At 42.9% G+C, this 27,187-nt stretch overlaps 1 protein-coding gene and 1 long non-coding RNA gene across 2 annotated transcripts in view; both read right to left on the bottom strand.

Moving 5' to 3' along the window:
• LOC142769184 (uncharacterized) overlaps positions 1 to 7,486 on the bottom strand; it is a 135,710-nt gene extending 128,224 nt beyond the window's left edge. Inside the window, exon 1 of the long non-coding RNA XR_012885698.1 lies at positions 7,345 to 7,486. This is a non-coding gene — a long non-coding RNA (uncharacterized LOC142769184). The remainder of the gene's footprint in view (positions 1 to 7,344) is intronic.
• A 7,450-nt stretch (positions 7,487 to 14,936) lies between these two features.
• LOC119165888 (E3 ubiquitin-protein ligase Siah1) lies at positions 14,937 to 23,693 on the bottom strand. Its single transcript, XM_037417897.2, has 5 exons — positions 23,553 to 23,693; positions 20,082 to 20,303; positions 17,445 to 17,577; positions 16,290 to 16,396; positions 14,937 to 15,395 (listed from the first exon to the last, which is right to left on the bottom strand). Exons 1-5 carry the CDS (start codon positions 23,686 to 23,688, stop codon positions 15,007 to 15,009), a joined length of 987 nt encoding a protein of 328 aa, XP_037273794.2. The 5' UTR covers positions 23,689 to 23,693; the 3' UTR covers positions 14,937 to 15,006.
• Positions 23,694 to 27,187: the final 3,494 nt, after the last annotated feature.

The following is a 27,187-nucleotide window of genomic DNA, read 5'->3' on the forward strand; positions in this document are numbered from 1 at the left end:
AAGTCTTGAAGACATTAGGCTTATTCCAAAGTACCCCTCTGGTGTCGCATGTTGGGTCCCACATATAAACTAAGTTCTCCATCACTATAGCACTGCTGCTCATACTATTCACGTCGTAGACAATATCTAAACGAAGACCTTTCATGAAATCAAGACTTTGCTGAAAGCTCGTTTGTTCGGTAGTAATCATGTTCAAAAAGAAAAAAATAAGACACCACAAAAATATGCTTCTACAGTGTGTGTTTTTTTGGTGCCTTGTTTTTTTTACGTATTGAGTGCCAGTCAATACGCATAAACTGCAATTTGCGTTTAGAATTCATCGAAAAACCTACATGTGCGTACTTGTCGAAAAGGAATGCAAGTTTGTTCTATACTAAAAGAAAATCTGAAGCAAATGCAACTGCTGCTGCATTTTGACTACGCCGTTGAAAACAGCATCACCGCTTTGGCAGGTGTACACACGCGGACCTGGTATTCTAGTGGCTACTATCGAGACAGCATGTGTCTGTGTTGCCTCAAGAAAGCAACGACCTTGGACAGCGGCTGCATAAACAAATTAAGAAGACTTAACGGAAACTGTGAAGACACTAAGAGCATCAGTTTCATCGTTGTTTGAAGCGTTAAATAACACGATCAAAGGTATTCTAGAGCACTTTGGCGTCAGTGTGGGAACACGCTGGATGAACGCCGTAAGTAGAAGTTAGTTAAGCAGCAGTTCTCCTATCAAAACAATTTGCTTTTTCGTACAGCCACACCGACCTGCTGTTATGTATTCCAATGCATGGCTTACCTTTGATATATGTCACCCAAGTGAAGGCTTACTTAAAGAAGCAGTGCCTTGATAAAATGTCTAATGCAAAAGCACACTTTTAGATTAGTCTTAAATTACGAGCACTTTTCTTACCATTATCCTCACGTAATGCCTAGAGTGTGTAAAGCAATTTTGCGATTACTCTATCTTTTTTTTAAATATCTCAGCACAATTACACTTCTTCGAAAAATGGAGCGTGTAATTTTCGCACATAAACCTTTTTTCCACGTCTATTCTTCACTCCTCTTCGACAATAAACGCACAGCTTACACTCACTGTTCATAGAAAGCTGAAATTGAAGGGAATTATTTCCGAAATGTTTTGCGAGGGTTAGGCTTTTTCGGATGTCGCTGGCTTCACTAATGTAGCTATAAGTCAATGAAATGGATCATACGTGCAGTGTGCATTTGCACTTCGTAAGAGTATTGAACCTTAATGCTCAGTTGCCTAGTTTTTGGTGCCAGATCAATGGGCCATTTAGTTTTTATTGGCATTATACCCCCACCTAGCTTGAGGTGGCGTATAGCATAGGGTAGGTACGATAAGTCAGTGTTTTTATTTATTTATTTTCTTTTTTAGCGTGCAAGTTTGACATCGTTTTTTGTATTATGATGTTATGTTGCGAGTTGGAGCATGCTCAGTAACAATGTGAAGTGCGTGAGCTGACCAAAGCTTGCCATTGAAAGTATGAGAGGTAGTTTTGGTCCTGTGTAAATAGGCATCATACACCTTGTATATTATAAAACCTAATGATGCAAAGTAGAAAAACACATTCATCATAACTTGATTTGAGAAGGCGTAACAGCACATGAAAGGCAGAAGCATTATTCTGTTGAAGGTCGCAAGGTTCAATGCAATATTAAGGAAATGACAAGTCAATTTTGTACGGGTCTCTTAGACTGTGTGTTGTTATATTTTGCAAGAAGGGTGTTCTGAAAATGTTCAATTTAATGCATTACAATGCATGCGCAACCTTCTGCTTTTAAACGTTACTGAGAGCGTAGGACGATGCCACTATATTTTGTTCACAACTATTAAAATTATTGTTTCACGCAGATTTGTATGTCCTTTAGAGCTGAAATATAATTGAGAAACAAAATAATACTTATTCGGAAAATTCGCATGCTAGCTCCAGTATCTTGAGTAACTAAATACTCCAAGCATTGGTGAAGACATATCACGACCACCTCAATTTGACTCTAAAGTAATTATCGAGTGCAGTGATAATCAAAGCAGCAGTGTTTGAGCAAAGTCATAGTTTTCAGACCTTTCTTATAGGTCACTCAGCAGCACTTTCCAGCACTTATCACTAGGAACGACTAAACTCTGTTAATCACAGACTACGCTGCCTTTGTTAAACAGCTGGTCTTTTTGTACAAACGCGGTGAACTAGTGGCTACAGTAGTCGGCTGCTGACCCACAGGTCACTGGATTGAATCCCAGCTACGGCGGCTGCATTTTCGACACAGAAACAAATGCTGTAGGTCCGTGTGCTTAGATTTGGGTACATATTAAAGGACCCCAGGTCATCGGAATTTTCGGAGCCCTCCACTACGGTGTCTCTCAAACTCATATGGTGGTTTTGGGCCGTTAAAGCCCACATATCAATCAAATCAACCACCTGGTCTTTACTAACATTTGCCTAAACTCATTTGTACACGAGTTTTATAGTTTATTTATTACTAACTTGTTCCCGTCACAGACAAGACAAAAATCGGCGACCTTTTACCTCATTAAAGAGGTTTTTGCTTTCTAGTGCACCGCGCGCGTCCTACGTTCGAAGAATTTAAATGTTGTCCCACTGTAGAAAAGATGACAAAATCAGGAAAATAGTGTCGGCATTCGTTATGTGCTTCTTCTCATATATGCATTATGATAATCATTATCATCCGTCTGGGTCCCAGTTCTTATCTTCACTGCGTGTCACCCCAATCATCATCGGGTGTGTGCACGCTCGGTCTCGGACTGCCCGTTCGTTGCTGATCCCTCGGGCTGAATAAACGCTGTCTCAACCCAGACGTCATAGTAGTTATTTTACACAAAAAAGAAATCCTGTCTTAGCCTTCAGATTCGTTTTTCAATTTTTCTACATATGATAGAGAAGTTGAGTACTTCCGCTTTGAAGATCCAGGACTCAACCAGAGGCTGACGGTGATGCGACATATAAAAAGAGGCTTGGCGATTTTAACAGACATAGTTCTAAGCACACCGGTATTTACGAAAAAATGTTTGAGGCAGCAACACAGTTGCACTTTTTACAGGCAGCGTTCGTCTTCATAGGACTGCGTCCAACCTCGAATGAACCGAGCACAGCCGTAAGTCTTGCACTTCAGACGGACAAGACTCTCCCTTCCCGAGGGTACGCTTTTTCTTACGAAGCAGTCTCTCTTGGCTGCTGCTGGCTTGTGATCTCAGTGAATGCCACCCAGAAAGGGGGCGTCACACCATGGTGACGCGTCAGTGACGTATTTCGGACAAGACCCAGCATCCATACAAATGTGTAGGGAGCATGTCTCGACGGAAGCGTGTCTCGATCAAGTGGACCAAAAAGGTATTTTATTAGACTAAGAGCAACTAAAAATGCTTTGGAAAACTTAAGCCCTCTGTGCTCAACTAAGCGTTGAAAACCCTTCACCGCGACAACACACGCACCAAGGCACTTGCACTTGAAAGCTGTGGATGGTCTATATGACAACAACCGAAAATCACAGAAAATCGCGAATCATCTATTGGCCCGATCCGTTCGTTCGTCTGTCTGTACGCCTGTCTGTTCATCGAGTGAAAACTCCAAGCACTGCCATCTCGCATCTTTTCATCATATAAAAGTACTGCCATCCAGAGGACATTCCAAGAACTAAACTAGAGGGGGCTACCTATTTCTACTACAACATAAATCGGGGACGCATGACCCATGGCTTGAGGACATTCGCCCCTAAAACACCCTTTAGGACTCCTAGGACCACCTGAACCATATGACAAAGTGATTTGTCAAGTCAGGCACACTCCTGTGATTACGTATGAAATATCATCCGTATGTCCAGAACTCTATGAAAAGTTGGGAAAACTTCCAATCATTTGCCGGTGTACAGAAAGGCATGCAGCTTATGTCTTGAAAATTTCAGGTTCCTTCAGATGAAAATTCAGCGTCAGAAGAACAAGCATAAAAACAACGATGGCAGAGTTTCTGTGACTCGATAGGCACCTCAAGCACTTTGTACCCTGCATGGAGAACTCTCCAAAGCATTCCTTGCCATCCACAACAGCCATTTGCTGCTCTGGCAGTATGAACGTCACGGACAGCAGGATGTTGTTGATTGATTTTATGACAAGACAGTTGATGACATCTCTGTGTTGACCGGCGTTTTGTGACATGAAGTTACTTTTGCACAAGGTCAATATGTTTACCTTCTTTCTTCAATGCAAGCACATCAAAGAGCAATCAACATTCGCCAGTGCTTGTCATGGTCAGGTCGAGCTGAACGGACCTATGCTGTCCTTCGTCACCAAGGCTCGAACGAACAAGCTGACATCCTACTGAACCATCGCACAGGCAATATATCCAATACATAGGCAGTACCTATGGGAAGCAGATAAGAAGGAAATACAAAGACTGCAAGAACAAAAAAAAAAGGCTTAGGGAGTATACTTCCACAATAGTACGCTTCCCAAAATGTTCTAGAAGTCGTCTGGAGCTTAACAAAGCGCCGACACGCGTAATTGGTTTAGCCTAGCACGGCGAACGCAAAATTTAACAGAATGTTTTGTTGGGAATAACAAGCATCTTCACGACGCAGCAGGCTACTGCGTATTCGTTGAATTTTTCTGTCTCGTCCCACCGTTCACGAGAGTTGCGTTTTCTTGCTGTAGACATCAGCAATCATTCATCGATAGTGAAGTGTAAGGGACAGCTTGTCTCTTCAGTTTTCGTGTGCGATCAGACCTACTGAAACTGCCTATTAGATGGACATAGTTTTTTAGATGACGACGTCGACAACATCGTAGAACTTGGCAAGCTTCAAAACAATCAATCTTGAAAGGAAAAATCATAAACTACACTGTTTTTCTACTTTGAGAAAATAAAGCGGAAGAAGGTTTTATTAGCACAAAGGGAGCCTGCCAAGTTGAATAAAATATTCAATTACAATTACAATATTCAAATTACAATTCTTCGCCATAACCAACACTTTATTTTCAAGTTTTAGGTATATAAATTGATCGCATCAAGATTTACACTCAGTGATAAGGTGCAGTTCAATGTTTTTTGTGTGTTTTCTTCATCTATGTACTTGCTTGCTGGCATTTTCACCAGCATTATTTTGTGTATTTTTATTTATTATATTGTTTCCAATGTTTCACATGTTGTGACTACTGTTCAAAAGGTATATTATATTCTTTTTCTCAAGGTGTATTTACAGTTTGTTACTTTTGTAGCCTTTGTGCGACATGTACTTTTTTTTTACAACTAATGCCTGCTTATGGCTTGCAAAGCAGGCTGGCAGTAATAAAAAATAAACAAATTATGAAGAAATGGCACACACGAGCAGAACGAAAATTGATGATACAATCACTACTTTCAAGCCAAGTCTCAATGAGGCAGAGGGTGCCCTTTTCGGCCATACTTGTAAAAAGAAAAAAAAAACAAATCAACCACAGCAAACGTCCAGGCAACCATTCCCTTTGTTTGAATGATAACTTTGCCACCTGAAGGTATTCCCGTGTCACGCCAGAGCTATTAAACCTGCTGCACCGTAAAATTAAGATCACTATGCATTGCCATATAATTCATTATATATCAGTGCCTTTGTCTAATTTACTTCTTCAATATGAGAGAATGAACAGAGGCATGTGCATCTCGAAAAGTTCCCTGTAGGATATTAGCCACGAGTCGATATAGTTTTTCTGTTGTTTCCTTTACTTAACCTATATGTTACTCCATATGCCACTGTTTACGTCTACTTTCGTGGTTCATTCACCACGACAAAATATGTCTTCAGATTTATTATGAATCGGTCAGTGACCGCAGCGAAAATATTGCCTTCGTAGGAACACTTTGAGAAATGTGCTTTCTATTTTCCGAACTTTCATTCCAATATGGAGACAGAAAACTCATTCTTTCAATGCTTCTCCAGTGCAGGACTACAATGGAAAGTCCACAGTCAATATGTACGAAAACTAAGTCACAGTATTCTTATTAAGGGATTTGTTGTTTGTACTCCTACAGACGCGCAAGAGGTCATCAGCGTTTTTCAGCATTTCAAACTGAGTAAAAGCGAGGACATAGATGGCTTAAAATTAGAACGTGTAATATACATTTTAGATCTTATATGCGCCTGCTTAGTACATACTTATAATCTCGTGTTCACCACTGGGCTGTTTCCTCAGAAAATGAAAAACGCTAAAGTAACGGTTACTTATAAGGGTGGGGACAAAAGCAATTTAGGAAACTACAGACCAATTTCTATTTTACCAGTTTTCTGTAAGGGGTGTGAAAAACCTATTTTCATTCGGATATCAAATTTCTTTAATAAACACAACATTATTACGCCGTCACAGTTCGGTTTTCAGTCAGGTTTCTCAACTGAAAGTGCCTTACTATACCAAAAGAAATTGATTCTAAGAAATATAGAAGCAAAAAAACTTGCCCTAAGAATATTTTTAGATTTCTCGAAAGCTTTCGATAGAATAAACCATGATATTTTGCTAGAAAAACTTCACTATTATGGAGTTCGCAGTACCGTTTTAGCTTTAATAAGAAGCTACTTATCTAATAGGAAACAATGTGTATCAATCAATCGGGAGCTATCATCATTCATGAACGTGAAAAATGGTGTACCTCAAGGTAGCATTTTGGGACCCCTATTATTTAATATTTTTATCAACGATATTGTACGTATTGACAGCTCTGTAGCCTATGTAATCTATGCGGATGATACTAGTATATTTTTTTCTGGGGAAACGGCTGATGACCTCATTGTTTCTGCTAATTAAATACTAAATAAAATATATGCCTGGACTGTGGCTAATTCTCTACACATAAATTGCTCTAAAAGCAAGGCTGTACTGTTCCGTGCGAAAGCCAGGTCATTTAAAACGCCTCACAAGCTAATACTTAATAACGTTGAAATTAAACTTTGCCAAACAGTTAAAACTCTCGCTGTACATTTTCACGAACATATGACATCGAATTACCATGCATAACACATATAGTCACAAACTTTTTAATGTTCTAGGTATGTTGTGTCGATGCCAGAACATACTACCTGTGAAAAAAAAAATAATAGTGTACAATGACCTTTTTCCTTCACATTTACACTATTGTCATCTGGTCTGGTCTACAGACTCTAAAGCATTTCTAAAGAACCTGGTCGTGTTACAAAAAATGCCTTGCGGTGCAATGAAGGTGTATCTTATAACGCACACACTGCTTCAATATTTGCAAAATATAAAATTTTAAGAATTACCTGTTATTACGAATACCAGCTTCTGTGAGATTTTAAATCAGAAATACGCAGAGGAAGTATTTTTTTACGCACCTTGGCCACCTTGCAACCAAATCCTGCCAGTCGCGTTACTCGCTGTACGGAGACTTGGCACGTACCTTGTCCCCGCACAAACTATGGATTTGAAACACTACGTTACCGCCTTCCAAGTGTGATGAACAAATGGAAACTAACAACTCATAGCGTATATTGTCTAGCGTATATTGTCTAAAACTGAAATGTTAAATCGGATGTGCTGATTGTGTTGTAAATGAATGTTGGGTGATTTCTCTAATGGTTATTCAGTTTTTATTCTTTCATGCATTGCTTTGTTATGAATATTTTTGTGTGTATTTTAGAGTTGTGATTCTATTATTCGCTGTCATGGGCCACATGCGTGTTTCTTTTTGTATTGTCGCTTTCCGCTGCCTGTAACCTTTGTAACTTTTTGTAAATTTGTAGTTAAAATTTTTTTCTGGCTGAAGGGGCCAGTCAAGTTGTGAAATGCAGCTTTTTCTCCTTCGCACCAAACCATGTATACATTGTATTTTCGTGTACTTGTCACGTGGTTGAATAAACTCAAACTCAAACTCAAACTAAATACGTGAAGAATAATTTCTGGGCTTGTTCAGCCATCCTACAAGCCGTCGCTGAATATCAGACAAATACTTTTTCGTATAAAAAGAAAAAAACACATTTGCATACTTATTAGTTCTTCGTTAATGAACCGTAGGTCGTATTTCTTTATTACAAGAGACCTGATTTCGAACCGTTATTTCACTTTGTTTCTCTGTAATAACCGTTTTTTTCTTCCGTTTCATCAGCATAAAAAATTATGAATTATATCAAGTTCCTGACAATGCTGCGGACTATTCTGCTTCGGAAATTACAAATTTAGAGCACGAAAAATTTTGAATGGCTACAGTTCTGATTAGAATAACGTTCTAACCTCAGGCGATAAGCATAAAAAAACGCTTGACTACAAATATGGTTGCGTGACGTTGCGGCAGACCACTTATTAAGGGTAGCCAATATGCGAAGATCGGGACGGGTTTTCTGAATAATGTAGTTGTCACGCGGGCACTAAAATCTAATCGTCGAATAACTGTAGTAAACTTGTAATTCGCTCAGATTGAAGTGAAAAGAAACATACTAGAAATGTAGCGGTCGGACTGTCTGGTGAATGCAGACAAGACAAAGCATTCATAGCTCGTCTCATCTATTTCCTACTCGCTTTTGCTTTTGTAATTTGTACGCTGCCGGCCCAAAATTAGAGCCAGGAATGCCACGATGTACCTTCGAAGTCAGTAGTGAATATTCGGTTCCGAGTCATATGGGCTGAGGAAGTGCTGCCTCAGTGTAACAAAACGAGCGTTGGTCACAAGGATTGAGTGGCTTTGAACCAGTGTTCAAGTCTAATAATTGGCGTCGCTGACTGAGTTTATCACTGCATTAGAAGAAGCAGCTGATTCGCCGTGTTTGCCACATCGGGTCATGGTAGGAACTATAAAGAGCGCAAATTTGGGGCATACCAGTAGGCGTGCTCCAGGTGTGCTTTGCGAATAGCGGATGACTAAAACGCTGCTCCAGGTTCTAGAGAACGACCAGTTGTTAGAAAAATGAGAACAAGTAGTTCTACAGAAAACAGCGTGTCTTGTGCTATCAAACAGCTCGTAGTAATAGGACAAAAGCGTAGTTATTGGAATTTTTTGTTAGAGATAAAAAATATCGAAAACTATATGTGCTTCTTCCTTATGTGTAAGTTAGGCCAATTTTTATCATAATCGTGTATTTAGATTACATCGTGTTGTCCGTGGTGCTTGTTTGATGAAAGTCTCGTAAAATCACGGAACACAAAAACGAGGCAGACACACAAACCATTGAAAATAACAACAGTAACTTCAGTGAAGAGAAGCAGTCAGCCACAAAACCTCATAACGCATTCGAAGCCCCTCAGTATCGCCCACCACGATACTGATGTGCAAACGTCCCTTAGGATATTTTTTATCGATGTCACCCGCTGAAAGAAAAACATAATACACAATCATCGTTCTTGCCATCATCGCAAAACACTGAATTCTTTGTCAATGAGTGCATCCACCACTTTATCGTGTCGCATACCTTTGCTGGCTTTGATTAATTGATAAGTAGAATTTAACGTCCCAAAACCACCATATGATTATGAGAGACGCCGTAGTGGAGGAATCAAGAAATTTCGACCACCTGGGGTTCTTTAACGTGCACCCAAGTCCGAGCACACAGGTCTACAGCATTTTCGCCCCAATCGAAAATGCAGCCGCCACTGCCGGGATTCGATCCCGTGACCTGCGGGTCAGCAGCCGAGTACCGTAGTCACTAGACCACCGCTGCGGGGCATTGCTAGCTTTCCTTCAAGAAACATAAACATATGGCCCACACATTAATTCTTCGGCGTCATGGAGCTTCTTTGATCCACAGTTCACGGTCAAAAAAGCGTCATTCTGGTCGACGTCATCATACCCCATCCAGCCCTTTTTGTTTTCAAAATCACTTGTCAACGACAGAGTGCGCTGGCAACAGTGAGCTTGACACTCGCCACCGTAATGTATCGGATCGCGGATTGTTCATGTTACGCTGTTCGTGCTCATTTCCCCGAGTGCAACTACTTTTTCCTTCAGTGTTTAATGCAGTAGGCTCGTACATTCAAGCTCCACAGTGGCAAGCACATACACAAGTGTGTTTTCTGGATTCGTGCGTCATGACCACTTGCCCCTTGACAAGCGCCTAGACAAAGTTATCGGTAGGTGCCTCCCGTTCACTGAATACAAGTTCCACGAGCGTAGCTTTCACCTTTCCCAGGATTTTGCAGTGGGAATTGATAGAAGACTACGAGCTTGGCAGCCGAAGCATGATGTTGTGCGCTGATATTTCTTGCCTTCTACTCATGCCGCTCTTATCTGAACATTCCGCCTTTTCGAAAAGAAAAACAAGGAATGAGATTAGTATTCACTAGTGTTTATTGCTTGGAGGACGCTTGAGCTTACTTTGCAAGAGCTGAACACGACAGCGTAATCGGTCCCCGGGCGTATATCTTTTTCTTTCGCTAAAGACTTCGACTTCTCGTGCATTCATCAGCTGCGCCGTACGGAAACATCGTCCGTGCACTTAACAGGGGTCGTTGAAGATTACCCTCTAATGCCTATATACTACAAGTACATAAATGCTGAATACCCACTGCGTCAACGTACTCTAAGATACAGTTGCGCAGTACCCCCCTTGCCGTAATTCTTCCTTTTGCTAATCAGTGAAGGACCCAGAACTCGTTGTTTAAGCACCAGGCGAACCTATGCCGAGTTTCTCTTTGTGGATGGTTCTGATGACAAAGGTAAGAGAAAATGTATCGGCACTTTGTAATAGGTGGGTCTCGTATATCACGTGAATAAAATTAACTTCGTGTTGAGTACTAGACGTGCGGAAACCACCAGCTAGCACTAAGCTGTCATGTATGACAAACACCACTTTGAATATGGTGACAAACTGCCATTCGGAACTAACTAAACGTGCAAACACTCCACCGGTGAAGGTTTCTTTGTATGCGGTAAACGGCGAGGTTAACTAACTGAATTCCCAGAGAAGGTAAGAGGGTTAGGGGGAGACAGAAGGTTAGGTGGGCAGTTGAGATCAAGAAGTTTGTGGGTATAAATTGGCAGCAGCAAGCACAAGACAGACGAGGAATAAAGAGGCGCCGCTTTAAAAAGCTGCGCCCCCATAGTTCAGTACCAAGTACTCAAAATCGTTAAACATTTTTTTCTAAACAGACAGAGTTAACTGGCGGTACATGGCAGAGGCATTTGTCCTGCAGTGGACGTAGTCAGGCTGATGATGATGGTGGTGATGATGATTATGATGATGATAATGATGATGATGATGGTGATGATGATGATGAAACGGCGAGAGTGCGTTCTGTGGGCGCCACGGCTCAGGGCATGTTTTCATCATGATTACAAGGTAAGCGATGGCTTTGCACTACGCTGCTGCGGAATGTCATGAAATGCCTATAAAAAACCAGCGCTGCAGCTTCCGTGGTCACTCTGACATTCGAAGCGCGCAAATACCAGCCACTCCCCCTGACGTAATCCGTTTGCAGAACCTATTTGCAGCGCCATCTCGAGAAAGTAGCTTCAAGATAAAGGGGTATCTAGTGACAAAGTAGGCCACACTGCAGTACCGTGGGCGTAAGGGCTGCTCGTGCCAAAATCTAGCACAGAAACGTGTGAGCGCTCGTCGCGGTATACACTGCGTCCGCTTGTCGGGACTCTCTTCCGGGGATCCATAGAGAAACATACTTACATTAAAAGCGGACACTCCCGTAGGGCCTTGCGGCACAGCTACAACGCTGCTTTTAGCGCCACTAGTGGCTGGCCAGACCCGATATTGTCTTTTGCATAAATAAAAAAACAAAACTTTTTTTTTTCATTTTAAACCTGGGATTTGAGCCCACACCCCCATTCTCCGAAAACGAGTGTCTTTACCACTAGGCTACACACCTTTATTTAAAGAAAAAAAAGGTTCACACACCCATCCGTGCACGAAAGAAATACATCTGCAGCACATCTAAACCACCTGATTTTGTGCCCTTTGTGCAAAATAAATGCAGACAAACAACACTTTCCAGTCAAAATTTACTGATTTTTGTGGTAAAGCATTAAACGTTCCTAGTAGGACACGTTGTAAAGCGGATGAGCAAAATTGCACAAATCAATAGTTTCTTCTTTGCAAATATTTGATGCCAAACTTATGTTTTCATTGACCTCCTGAGGCGGCTATTATTTGCCGTGACATAAGTGTGGATGCGAACATGAGAGCCATCTAGCAGTTGGTAAGAGCCTATCTTGCTGGGCCGCGAAGACGCTGGAGTGGCCACTCTTTATATAGTATGTTTCTCTATGCGGGGCCCCTTATCACCGCGCCACTTACCTAGCTTTGGGGAGCTATTCTCGTGGTATCCAATAGGCGACCAGTGAAAGAGCGAGGGATTGTGGTATTCACCGTTTGCTACCGGCTTCCAGCTCGAGCAGAGTAGACAACGGCGAACTACTCCGCCGTAAGCCTCAGATCATTCGAGATCCGCGGGCCCGATTGCCCGTTTATCTTCGTCCTGCTAAACCATGGTCCGTTGTTCAACTGTTGGCTGCTCCAAACTAAGCGAAAAAAATGCAAACGGTGTGTATCGGTATATATCGATTGCTATGAAACCAAAAAGAGAAAATGAGATGTGCCGCAGCTGTGAAGAGAGCCACAGCGACAGGTAGCCTTTGGGTACCGAACTATGGAGCCAGAGTGTGCGAACACCATTTTAGCGCAGGTAAGTGTGTATTCCGCACTGATCAAAAGCTTACGCACGCATTCGCTGTGAAGAATATATTAAGAAATAAATTGTCGCATAGGCGTGCCTAGCAAAGATATTTTGGGAACGTGCGGGCGAAGCCTACCTGCCATACGAGGTGAGCGCTGGCGATTGCCCCCATATATATGACAAAAACGCGAAAGCTTCACTCAAGAGTGAGTCAACACGAAGCGCTGGACGAGTCTGTTTGCGTTTATCTTGGTCAAACTGTGCGCCAAGATTGCACACAGAAGAAGAGGTGCGTTAAACAAGCACAGGGTTTCGATTCTTCGGCGCCGTCTATGTCTGACTGCATTGTTTATGCGCCACCATGCCACGCTGCTTGAACAACATCAGCGTTCAAATAGGCATCTGGCTTCAACTAAGAAACGCATCCTAAAGCGCACTGAAGGCTAGAAAAAAAGATATCAACGTGCTCGATAAGTGCTGGGCTTCATGCAAATGAACTCTTAGCACACAATGAAAACTGTTTTCTGTGTCGAATGATCTGCTAGCCAAACTGACAGTACACCCGAGCAGCACAAAAGCATTGCAGTTCATTTTGGTGCGATAAAAGAGTTTCCTTACAGCTCATGGCTTTCATAGCTTGCCATCGTCGCAGTCATGGTTAGCATAAACAAAAAACCAACTTGTAAAGCACTGACATTGCACTGAGAGGTTCTTTTTTCAATAGAGCGGTATACAAAAATGCGCGCGTGCCGCTGCTAACCCACGAGATGCGTCGAACCGGAAGCCGTGGTGTCCCACAGTTCCCTGCGATTGCCACCTATTCGTGAACATACACAATCCATCGGAGAGCATTTAGTTACGCACAAAAAAAGCTGAGTCGTGACGTCATGACACGCTTCACCACACCATCACATTGAACCCACCAGCATATTTCCAGCGTCGAAAGAAACTAAGTGGACGAAGTGTAGAGTAACAGAACTCTTGAAACTTGGCAAGTCTCCACTTGCGCATTAACGTTTTGAGAGGTTTGCAGAGCGATGCAGCGAATGGGCACATACCTTGCATGGGCGTCAGGCTGTTGGACAGCTGCGTTAAATCTAATTCATGAGCTAACGTGATTGGAGTCCATGCACGGCCTCAGAGATGTGCGTCAAAATGCAGATCTCGGGGAGGGGGGGGCAGCATTTCTTGTGGCAAAACGGATTCCGTCTTTCTCATTTGTGCCGATAGCTGTGAAAGCTTTCACAACTATCGTAGCGTCATTTTGAAAGCGTTCAGAAGAATAACGCTGCGGAAAAAAAATCGGAAACAGGCGGTGCGTTCCAGTCAATTAGGGGAGGCCAAATTGGACATGTCCACGAATTTCACACAGCGAGAATAGCTCCCTTGATGTACTAAACTCATTGTCACCGTCATGGTCAACTTGCGGCGGGCACACTCTGCAGAGTGGGGCGCATGTTTCATTCAGGTGATAAGAGTACGAAACGCTAGCATAGATAGCTGTAAAAAATAGCCGTGAAAAAAATTTTTAAAATTAAACAAAAATGTTATGTGCAAAGTGGCTGTCACAAATACGCGACTAATTTCACTCGGCTACCCCTAATACTGTATTTTTTTTTCTTTAACTCTCAGCTATAGATAGATGGAATGATGGAATACCCAATATATATATATATATATATATATATATATATATATATATATATATATATATATATATATATATATACACTGCGTTGTCAATTGTCCGCTTGCGCGCGTACAGTCGTGCGTGATATCAAAGTTATCCCACTAAAGTCGGCGTGCCTAATGCGCCAGGGCTCTTGAGGCGCGTCTTAGAACAGTGACAATCAAGATTTTGATTTACTTCTCTCATTGGCTGTTCCAACCTTCAAAAATCGTCCCTATGACAAACTCAACACGCTTCCTTTTAATTTTAGTCTTATATTTGCTGAAATTACGTGTATTCTTCTGAGGCTCTTATCTCCGCGGGTGACTACAAAATTGCTGGCAGAGATGTGTTAGTCCTCGTGCTCGGCATTGCATTGTTTAAACCGCTTCCTCAGACGGGATTGATGATGTTTGATGTTTTGTGGCGCAAGGGCTGGGACTGATCGCTTTGTAAAGAAGAGCGAAATGAGTGAGTGAAGCTTGCGTTATGCATTGCTCTCCTCGAGAGAGCATTCCGAGACGTGGCGCTGTTGTAGCTCCCTGTGTATGCTCGCACAAAAACCTTCAAAGGACGCTCAACTGTACAGCGGGGGATTATGAACAGACGCTATTCCATATCGTATACTGATATGGGGCGTTGTTACTAGTATCATCATTGGCCTTGTTTTATTTTCCAAACACTCATAACATGGCACATGGCACCGAGTACCCTACACTTCATCACCACTATGCATGGTGGAAGTGATGGTAATGTGCATCTTGAGATCACCACCAGTGAAGAGGCGCTCGGCTGTTCTCGTGCTGAAGATGAGGCCATTTCCGTTCTGGACACACTCGACCAAGGAACGGATGTCTCGCATACTGCCCTCAAATGTCAGCCGCTGATCGGATCCACAAAGGTTTAGCTGGTACTGAAAACGTGAAGCGTCCTTGCTCGATCCTACTAGCACAACGACCGCGAAGAACTGCTTGAAAGAGGAATTTTCGTTGATCCTCTTCAAGGTCACCAGGAAGTCGCGCCCATGGCACGTCTGAAGCACGAACCAGGTGAAGTTCTGCACTTTGTCGAAGCCTGTAGCCGTGACGACCACGTTCTCCCCTGCGCATTTTTGTGCATCATAATGGCCGCTTGCTTGCAGGACCAGTGTACGCAACAATCATGCACCCTGTTTCGACTGCTTATGAGCTGTGCCGCTCACATTTTACAGCATCTGCGGACCGGAGATTCTCCGTAACACATGTAGGTACTATGACAACAGTTTGTTAAACCAAAGTTTGAATGCGTATATTTCGACTGTATCAATATCAAAATATTTGCAACAACTCCGCCGAAAGCTATATGTAAAGTAGTCTATGACTGGTTCGAGTGCTCCATGGTAGAAACAAAATTTAGTTTACTTTTAATTATATCAAGAAGCACTGGACTTAGTGGGAGTCCGTTCATGTTTTGTTCGGTTATATGTTTGTCTCACTGTTTCCTTGGATGTTTGGTTTGGGTTCTTACTTAGTTGGTTCACCACGCAATTCCTCAGTATGATGTAATGAGAGCCACCTACAGCACACCATACAAATAAAACATGCTCTTGTTTAGGTAATTGACACAGACGTAAGTGAGCATTGAAAAAAAAAATAAAACACAGCCCGCTGTTCTGTTACGGCTGATCTACTGTCTGCCTTTCCTGCTGGTATAGCTATATGTCACGTTAACCACGGACACGTGTGAACAAAACAGCACAAACATGAACGTTTTTGTTGCTCTGTTGCCTGCTACTCCAGTTACGTCACGTGTTTTACTATTTCTATTGACCTATTCATTCCAACTACCCAACTGACCAGCGTCTAAGTTTCAAATTTAACCCCCTCCCCCCTCCGTGCTCCCTCTGAATGTTTTGCATGGTTTTATAATTCAAGTACAAATACAATCGCAAATGCAAACATCCATACTGAAATGTTCAGCGACTAATGAGTTAGTACATTTGTTGCAGTACTTCACCTTGCATTCTTGGAATGAAGCTGTGCTTGCTAAGAATGTGGTCAACAAGCTTTTCTGGCCGTCCTCTCCAACTGCAATTATCCGCTCCGAGCACGCAGAAACACGGCCTGAAGTGCACGGAGAGAAATCATCTCAGAGTACATCACGGCCGGAACATTTCGTGATGCGCCGAAATCACAAACTGGGCGGTTAGGCTAATGTGTAAAGTTCAGGTCAAGTCAAGAAACTGAATGTTTAGGGCTTGTAGATTAATATGAACTTTCTGTAACGAAGGTTATGTCTGACATTCCAAGGTAGATATTAGAAGAAGGTGATCACTAATACCATACACATTCGTCCCGCAAGCGACACCTAAACGTAATACTGGCAGATGCCTTAGGTGTAAGGTTGGGTGAACAGTGAATTTTAAAACATAATTGTATATTGGTACGAGGGAAATACTATTCTGATAGTTTACCAAATCTAAGGCAACCATTTTCAAAGCAACACAGAATCCAAGCGCTATCATTTTTCAGACGGCCCGAGAGCTCCAGGTCATTTCCTTCGAAACAACTACTCGTCGCTTCTAGAACATGAATGTTACTATTACTTTTAGTTGAATAAATATACCACAATTATGCGAGCTATGTGAACCGCAGTAACACAGCCCTAAACGTACATTGTAACTGCAGGTCGGAATGCAACAGTAACTTCCGTATTCAAGAAAGACCTTTTTTAGCAGGTTTTCAAGGAAACGAATACATAGATGTTAAATATTATTCATGAATAGACGGCGACACCAAGAGTTTCAAGCGAAAAATGTTTTCGTCCTGTGATCAATATAGTGTCTATAGGCACGTAAAATATTGAGTGGCATAGCATGAGTGCTTTGATGACTAAAGCAAGAAAGGTGTCCTGTTATGTTGAAATGTTTTGTTTACTTCAGGCTTTTACCTCTGCTTCTCATTCAAAAATATTTTTGAACACTTGATCACTTCACTAGTCGATATGAGAACCGAACAAAAAAAAACTGTATTTGATTCATTATTCTAAATTTTCTAATACTCGCATTTACCTACTATGTTTGTAATATGAAGCCCAAAACTCATTATAAGAAAACTTTTCATGTTGTATTCATGATGATAAAATAAGACGAGCTAGGACACGCTTGCTTACCCGTGTGGGCACGTCATTTCGTGCGTCTGCTTGGCTGCTAATGCGAGAGTGGCTGAGCAACCCAGGGAATGGTACTTGCAGGGGAACATACTTATCTCCGCCATCTGGTCCAACGCCAGATTCCGGTTTATGCCTGCAAGCAGAGTGCCAGAAATTGAACATTTAGGTAGTTCAACATCTCGCATTCAGCACAAACACAAAGCCTTGAAGAGTTGAACATTTATCATGCTCGATTTCTTCTTTCCCAATTTTCAACTACTGTGGCCTCTACGCTAATCGCACAGAGGTAGGCTTGCTATGCCGATCTATCCACTCTATTACCATATCCTCAGACATCACATCCTTAACACTGGGATCACAGCTGCCATATGGTAAAGAAGAGCAGTATTCCAACTCCACCGACTGAGTAAATTGAAATAAAAGAAAATGGGGTAGGCTAAAGCCTCACATGAAGGAGTTTACCGCGATAGCGATGTGCTGTTCCGAGTGCGTACTTCAAACACGTGTTGCATGAAACCTTTTTGAACTGCCTATGCACCCACTACGTGGCCTCAAGGAAATAGGTGCAGTAGCGTGTGTGTCTTTTGTGGGGGTGGGGGGATTAGCTTTAAAAGACGAAGCCATTATAATAATCGCATGTTCTTACACACGCTGGGTGCTTGTACCATTTATTATTACTGCAATATTTCATGTTGGAATGTGAAGAATGTGTACAAGAGGCGTGAGTTTCAAATGCATGAAAAGCTACTTTCACTGCATTTCCAAGCAGAGGAAACTTTTTTCACTGTACTCACCAGCAGAAGCGTGGCATTGTAGCAGAACATTCACTTGTCATACAATGACTCGGGTTCAATCCTCACTTGTACCCAAACGACCCCTATTCAGTCGCCACTCCGAGCCCGGATTCATTAATTGATTTATTTTATTATTCGCATATTTATCGACTTTTCGGTCACGCAAAAGATGATTTTTCACTCACAGCCAACGACGCTGACACCAACATTGACGCCGCCACCGGAGTTATTGCGAAATAAGCCTTTTGACGCTATCGCGTTGAAACCGTATGCTCTGTTGTGGTTTCGCCGAAGGTGGTTCGCAAGATAAAGACGTAAGTTTTCTGTCTATTAATCACTTTTTTTGAGCTTTCAGCACCTAATACCAGTATAGTATTGTCACTCCTACAGTCGCCGTCGGCTTTGACCAGGGTCCATTCTGGCAGAGCTGGTAGAATAAATACGGTGGCTCAATAGCTCCATAAAGCAGCAACCACTTCCATTCTCCGAGAATAATCATGGTTGGGTGTTGCCTAGGACGACATTTTTATTCAAGAATATTGGCCAATAATGCAAGTGTTGCATTCCGAATGAATAGAGGCGTTAGATTTCTCCTCACGAACAACCGACTCCACATGTTATCATAAATGACTATTGCAAACGAGAAAATGATAGATTTATCTGCACTAAAGTGATTTAGCATTGAAATATGTAATCCACATCCAGCGTACCTTGTTGACGTACTTTAGGCCGACCGTAAACCGCACAGCTTGCTTTATTACATTCCAGTACGACCTTTGGCCAAAAGTCACTATCATGAAATCATATTTCGACATCAAATTATTGCCACTTCGCTGAAAGAAAAAAAAACTCGCTCCTCTGCATCTATCATAAACTTCGTTACACCTTCCGACACTTGGGCGACCTGCTTCTTTTCCCGCCAAACCGCACTTCCTTCCGCCTGACAAACTTCCTCAGTCTTCGCAGAATTCAAGGCTCTACTAATTCCTTCAACAACTTTTTGCCATCAGCTATTGCAGAATGAAGTGGTTCACCTGACCTTTTCGTAAATGAACCACATCCCATGAAATTTCGAAGCGAACTTACAAATTTATTGAGAGCCTATTGGTAATGTTTCTCAGTTTTTTATTTAATTTTTTTTGTTCTTTTAGCGCGATATTCTCTCTCTGTAGTTTTAATACCTTGAAAATTCACCTCGTTCGTTTGTAAATGTCACTTTTGCTGTATTTCCCTAATTAAAGACTGCATGAGTGTATTTTTATCCTCTTATGTATGCTCCCCTTTTACGTAGTACATCGACAGGGCCTTTTAAGGGTTAATAAATGACCAAGACGACCTCTATAGTTCAGTCTGGACTAGCAGATATTTATGGAAAACCGGCAACTGTTGGAGAGAAATAAAACTCATTGCTCCTGGTGTAGAAAAAGTTCTTCTTTCTAGCTCGAAAAAACGTATGTTCATGACTATCATTGCCCTAATAGCACTGCGAAGAATCGAGATTCAAAACACCGTGCAACAGTGAACAAACTCGAATAATGCTTTCTGCGGACAAGTGCGGGAAGACTTCTGGGAGAAACGGTTCGAGTATCGTTCAAATTTGATGCAAACTTCAATGCGCTATCAAGTAATTTTATATATATATCAGTTCATAAAGTGGACATTTGTACATATAGAAGGTATAAAATTACATTGTGAAGCACGAACTAAACTCGTGTGCTATATATTGTAATCAATGAACCAACCGATCAATCAAGTGAAGAAGACATATTCGCTTATTCGTTCCGTTTATGTAAATTCGTATGCCAAGCATACGTTCGAAGCATGCGGTGCTCTTTGTGCTCACCTTTTGGTGCGTTGCATATTGGGCACCGGGAAACGCTTTGCTGGCAGCGGGTGCACAAATGATGTCCGTTTTGGCACTGCAAGATGGGTGGTAGTGCGTAGTCTCCGCACACCGGGCACTCCAAAAGTCTTGACAAGCTTGCACTTGCCGTCGTCGTCGTCGTCGTTTGTGTCGCCATTGTCGCGAATGCGTTGGTCACGGAGGCCGTCCTTTCCGGGGCTTCTAGGACAGCAAAAAGAGCGCAACAAAATGCGCTATCAAGCCTTCTTCAGAGAAAAAGCTTTGCTAGATGATTTTTTTAACACTCTGAGTAACTACTCCAAGCCCACTTGAAGGGCACTCGCTACATCATGAATGACCAACCTTTTCATGGGTAATGGGAACGCATACACACTGTCAATACTCGTCGTACTTTGGAGAAACGTTTCTCCCGCTACGCACTTGCAAGGGATCATGTGCCTTTTGTTGACGTCATGTCTGATGACTATGAAAAAATTATTCCTGAGGGTTGTGTAAGGGAGTGTGGCAGTTTGCGCTGGTTGGTATGACATGACGATAGTTATAGCACGAGAACAGAACGACGACACAGAGACAAGAAGGACACGAAGGACACGAGCGCTCGTGTCCTTCGTGTCCTCCTTGTTTCTGTGTCGGCGTTCTGTTCTCGCGCTATAACAATCCTTTTGTAAGGGGTTGGAGCTTTTGGCCACCCACTCCTTACGCGATTTGCATTATGTGACGGCTGGTTGCCTGTATGCTATTCTAAAACGCATCATTACACATATTAGCGTCATTTCTCACCCTACATACAGCCTGTCTCAGCTTCCAAATGAAATATAAGCACTGGCGTAGCTCAGTGATACCTTTCATTTTGAAAGCAGAATACTCGGAAGAATACTCGGGTGCTGCACGAGGAGCTCTGGTTGGAATGCCATTCCGTCCTCGGTATTCTTTATTAAAGACTATAGTCTTTCTTGGGGACCTTCGACAAAAATATTTTGGTCTGTCTGTCTGTCTGTCTGTCTGTCTGTCTGTCTGTCTGTCTGTCTGTCTGTCTGTCTGTCCGTCTGTCCGTCTGTCTGTCTGTCTGTCTGTCCACCCTAACGATACCTCAAACGGCACCAAACGGCCAAACCCATTCGAAGTGCCCAACAATATTGCTCAATAGTTTAGCATTCATTGTTGTGCGATTGTAAATTAAAAGCAATTATTGCACATATCTGAGGCGCCGCAACAACGCTTCGCTGTTTTTATGTCTGCCTTTATACTAGAAGAGCCACACACAAGTAACTCTAAGGATTGTAGCGTTTAATCGCACTGCGCTGACAGTGCAACGCAATGCTCAAAAAAGGTGTTTCCAACGCTTTGCTACGATGTCACGGTGGTGGCACCTACCCGTCACCGTGCGTTCTACACCTTATCACCTCCGAGACTGGCGCGCATCTTTCTCCGCGCGCTGCACGCCTTCGTTTTCGAAGATAACTGCCAGATGGCACTTGTGTCTAACGTGCCTAGATGCGCTCGTTTACCTCCGCCACACGCTCGCGGCACTCTAACGCAGCGCCTGCAGAATATCGTTCACCGATTTTCTTGTGCAGAACATCAAATAAATCTTTTGTTCACTTTCTCCAAACGCAAGACTATCGTCTTTCGATGACATTTACAGTGTAATTTGTGGATTCGGGCCAATTTTTATATTGTTTTTTTTTCTTATTCTGCTGAATAGGGGTTATGTACACCAGCAGTGGCAGCGCCAGTGAACTACAGCGCCAAAAACGACACTGTTGTGATTTCACGACTGCTTTTGTTATAAAACTCACAGTACTTCTTAATGTAATCGCGTCAGGTCCCTTCAAGGCGAAAGCAATCAGCTTTTCCTTCTCGCCAATGGACAAACACTCCCTTTCCGAAAGCCTTTCACACCTATAGAATGCACTTGCACTACTTCAGTGATCGTAGGTATTGCAAAGGTAAGCCTCTGGGATCGGCCTACCTTTGGTCAGCTGCCGTCATTGTGGAATGACGTCATCGAGTGCCGGCATAGGGACATAAATATTATGCAACATGTTTTATGAATCTGGGACGTCATTAGGACATCGTCGCGGGTTTTTTCTCCAAACTGTGTTGACCAGTTTGCTTCAATGGGCTGCTTCGTGCTACATTGTAGGCGACGAATAGAACAGCGCGTAGCACGGGACGAACGAAAAGGAAACACAAAACGTGGTGGATTAACAACCCAGGTTGTTAGTCCGCCAGGTAAGACCCAGGATATCATTCCTGCACCGTTTTTACGTTCCCTTTTCGTTAGTCACTTCCAAAACGCTCTTTTAGTCGTCGTCTACAATACTGTGTTGCAGCTACCCACAGCCAATTTTTGCATCCCATGGGCATCTATGGCTTCGTAAGGCACAATGCCTTATGAAGGCACAACGCAAAATGTTATCTGTGACGTCGAGATTTCACTTTGTAGTCGTATCAGGTTTGCGTCGCGGAAAGATTCCATTGCTTTTTTCTCTGTTTTTGTCTAGAAAAAGTCTATATTTAGGAAAACGAACCTTAATTACAGTCGGGCAGTAAAACTCTGATACATACAGTTAATTTTGGACATCTCAATGTACTAATAGCGCCATTCTATTTAAAAAAAGCGAACTGGTTTGAGTTGATATTCGTCCTGTCGTCCCAAGTGATTCAACTATATGGTTTGAAAGCCACAATTGTTCGCTTTTTTATTTTTTTCAGGTTAAGACTTCTATCAGTGACCATGTTCTAGTGTTCGTTTATACAGGAAATTTTAGATAGCGCCTTTAAAACAATTAGGTTTTTACCATTTTTACAAGACTACATAACGACACTAATGCTGCGACCTTTTTCACACATGAGTGCTAAGACGAGAAGGAAATGCTTTGCCTCAACTATAGTGGCAACTAAGAGAATAGCTGGTGAAAACTACTTAATAAAGTTTTCAGGTATTGACTTCAGGACGGTTTACACCGCAGAATTCTAGGCACTGAGCATTTTCCACATTCGCGTTCTATAGAACAAACCAGAACTGCACGTATTGCGGGATAATCCAATTCAAACATTCAGGAGGATATTGAATCCTAAAGAGCTCGGTAAGCTAGTTAGAAGGTCACCGTCAAAACGCGAGACAAAAACATCCTATGTTTAACTCACTAAATTTGAAAGGAAGCGCGTTGCGACGATGTTGGAGTACGCAGAAGCAAGGTGCTGCAACCGCTAATGGTATTTTCTTATAGCCAGGAACGTTAATTTGTAATTGTTTCAAATACTTAGGTTTTACTGTTTGCTATAATCTTGATTACCTAAACAAAGGGGAAGTTGAAAACAGCCTTAAGGAATACTCACCGACTGATCGAGCAAGCGATTACATAAATTATCAGTTTGCTCTTGCCCCATGTACATGACCACGCTACGTATGCATCATGCAGCCACAACAACACCGGGACTCACCATCAGACGCGCGATACACTGGGCAAAAGACAGCGGGCCTGCAGCAGTGGCGGCACATGTCAGAAAGGTGATCACGCTCCATCATGGGAACCAGCGGGGACTTCTGGTAAGCGAACCAGTTAAGCAGGCTTCGCATCAGGGCAGTCTGGAATTGAAGTTAGCGTTTCATTTAGTGAACAACTCCGCTTGCTAGTGTTTCTGAGGCCGTTGACAATAACAGAGCTAGAATTGTGGCTTCGCCATCGCCTCGCTCCTTATTGGCCTCGAGGACACACCGTGGCGCTACATACGTGATGACATCACTCATAGGATGCTGGGTTGACTTTGTCTACTAGAACACTTCATTTTCTGCGCTTTCGCTGTTGGCACCATGCGTGCTTCCCTTTGTATTGAAGCTCAGTGCTTAAAGAAGCAGTAAGATCTGATAATACGGGCAAGTAAACTACGAATCGGTGCCCCCGGTGGCACTCTTGTGTCTGATTTGAATCGTAAAATCGTGACTAAGATCCGGTGCAGCCATCGCGGGATGTTATAAGTGATGTCGCGAAAGCAAAGCTGCCGTATTCCACAACACGCATCCTATCAGTGACGTCAAAACGACCGCAGCACTGGCCTCTCTAGTGGAGGCCCTCACGGCCAACAGACTCTTATGGGTTTATGCAGCCCTTCCGATTAGCTGAAAGCGTTCACACATCTCGACTCGTCAGTTAGGCCGAATGTGGATTGGTCTGTGCGGTCTACAGTCGAATAATACATACGAACTGCACCCACAGAACCTGATACGCAGCCGTTTACCTGCCCATAAAGCTGTTCTAATTGGTTTATGCTAAGTGCGTGGCTCCTTTTTCACGTCAGTCTCTCTATTACATATTAAATACAAAAACTTCACGACGACAACTTGAAATCGCTCGTTTCTTAAAGTCATGATGTCATAATTATTCACAACCTAAACCAACAACCCTCTGTTTACCAGCTAGAATCAGCGAAGGAAATCTGAACCTTCTGGGGAGAATGCAGTGTCTGAGCCACATGTCAGGAATTTTATTGTCCTGAAATTGAGCAAACGCAATAGTGTTGGGCATCATTTTCAAGCACGAGTCAGTGCACCTCTGTAAAGAGAATCGTGTTGCATGCAGTCAAGACGAGCCGTTTCTTGTTCGAGTGTTCTCTCTCCACATCTCTTTTACTTTGGTCATTTGACTTCATGCTCAATTATTTCCACTAATATTTCTAATTGACTGAAGTGGACTGATGCGGCATTCGTTATTTGGCCAAGGCTTTGATATGGAGGTATTCGACAACGTTCGACAAATGTAACCTTTTCTTATGAGTACACATCTGATGATGTCATTGAACAGCGCGATGTTCGTTTATCACGCATTTGTGTGTAATCACATCTGGCCGGCCGGGCGACATTTCACGAAAGTGAGAAAGAATCTACGCACGAACTGCTCTTACTGGGAATTTACAGGCAAGACAGCGTAAAGAACGATTCTCGAATTGGGGAATGAGCCGGCGGAAAGGGGATACCAGTGCATAGTATAGTGCATTGGTCATGTTTGGAGCATGTCATGGAATCCTGAAATTCGACTCAAGAATGAAGACTTGCCTCCAGGAGAGTAGATTATTGTAATTCGGGCACAGGTGAAAAGTTCATTCTCTGACGTCGAAAATTATGCTGGAATATTCGCGACCTATTCACAACTGAAGATATAGTTCACCTACAAATGAACATCGTCAACTTCGAATTGTTTGGTCACTCCAGCGTTCAGCAACTGCCTTTTATTGCTTATTCCGAGCCTTCGCGCTTTGGGGGAGCCAAACCGCCCCTCAATTTCTTTCATCTACCCCAATCTGTACTACGCCCAATCTGTACTACGCCATCAAAACAATAATGAATCGCTATAGAACGTAAAAAAAAAACAATTTAGCTGCCGGAGTGTAGCACCAAACTGCAATCCATATAATACTCCGTTTTACAAGCAGCAGCTGGCAGTATTGCCAAATCTACCGCTCACCCGTTCAATCGGAGCTGAAAAAGCAAAACAAGTTCTCGTTAAAAGTGTTTAGTGGTTCAGAAGTGTTGTTTTTCAAAACTACAAACACAGAAATTGAAAACCTGAGTAGCATTGATGTATTAACCATACAGTGTTTTAATCATTTGAGCAATTGTTAGAGTAAGTTCACCTGTACGGATCTCTGCTGATGCTTGTTGTGGGGCGGTGATGGCTGCCGCTATTTGGCAACATCAGGACGCTCAAAGGATGTGTCTCCAGTATTGCCCAGGCCCGCAATATCTGTCGCCAAACACCCATCTATTGAGTGTGTGCGATTTTCCCAAGCAGGTGAAGCATATAGCTGCAGCGTTCCACTTGAGTGCGGCGGCGGTGATTCACTTATTAGAATTCCCATGAAGAGGACGGCAAAACTTACCCACGAGAGCAAACGAACGATTTATCCATAAAAATACAGCAGGATAACGTGTGCACAGCCCACCACTGAAGAATGAAAAGAAGGAAAAACTTTTTTCCGCAAGGGTTTCGGACACAGGTCATGAGCTCGATGGGTGGGGCCCCAAGTCCAGCGCTCCCCTGGCTGGCATCGCCTGCCCTACATGACACACAAGTGAAAGCTGTACCTCTGGGTCAGAGCTGGTGAGCTGTGCCTCCCATTGCTCGAAAGTATTTGAAAGCTTGTGCTGACCTGACCTTAAAAAGCATCTAAACTCAGTGGTCGGTTCAGGCATCCCCACGAAATGTGGTAGAGCGATGGCGAGCTGCCTAGCCCTGGACCGGCATGCCCATACAGCGTTTGAAAAACTTTGTTTTATATTTGAAGGTTGGAAAACACTTCCGTTTGAATTCTGCGGAAGTCAATCGCGTCCTCTCCTTCTAATGCTTTGTGGGGGGGACACTGTACCTTTGCGGCGTGCCTCACTGGTTGGCAAGCATTTCGCGAGACACCATTCTGGATGGGTTGTTATCCTCCTTGTTAGCTTCTTCCTGGAGTGTTTATAAGGATTGAAAGCACTGTCGAGGCCGCGCTTGGTTTGTGAGCCCTCGAGCAAAAGCATCGTCACTTTTGTTTACTTCCATGTCTGCGTGTCCTGGTCACCAGATTAGCCTGTATTTTTCGGGGCGAAGCTCCTTACGCCGTAGGTCGTACGTTCCGTGCCGACGTCATAGTAGCCGGTTTTCAAGGTCATGAAATTGCATTGCATATCAATAAAAACGGTGTCACAGCACATCCATGGAGTGAACGCTGATGAGTGGGGCGAAACGTCTGTCAGTCGATCCGTGCGTCCGTCAGTTCATGCGTCCGTCCGTACGTTTGTTCGTTTGTCTGTCTCTGTTTATGTCCGTTCATGCATCTGTCCGTGCGTCCGTCCACTCGTACGTCCTTGCGTCCGGACAGACGCTTCGTCCCACTCATCATCCTTCACTCTGTGGATATGCTGTGTTGTTTTTCGTCAATCTTCCACCTAAAATTTGCTCATTTTTATCGGAAGGTGGCCTTCTAAATAAAAACGGCACGCTTCCTGCAATCGGAGATGATAATTGTCTGCAGTTCATCTCTCTGTTCCGGCGCTGTGATTGCAAGGGCAATGCAAAACTTCTGCCTTGGCGATTGAAGAT

Source organism: Rhipicephalus microplus, chromosome 8 (genome assembly GCF_043290135.1).
Source record: "Rhipicephalus microplus isolate Deutch F79 chromosome 8, USDA_Rmic, whole genome shotgun sequence".
NCBI classification, from domain to species: domain Eukaryota; kingdom Metazoa; phylum Arthropoda; class Arachnida; order Ixodida; family Ixodidae; genus Rhipicephalus; species Rhipicephalus microplus.

Coding starts and splice junctions, on each gene's coding strand:
- LOC119165888 (XM_037417897.2), bottom strand. CDS start 23,688: ATGCGAAGCCTGCTTAACTGGTTCGCTTACCAGAAGTCCCCGCTGGTT. Junction 16,397..17,444: donor GAAATGACGTGCCCACACGG/GTAAGCAAGCGT, acceptor CGTGCACTTCAG/GCCGTGTTTCTGCGTGCTCG. Junction 15,396..16,289: donor CTTCATTCCAAGAATGCAAG/GTGAAGTACTGC, acceptor AAAAATGCGCAG/GGGAGAACGTGGTCGTCACG.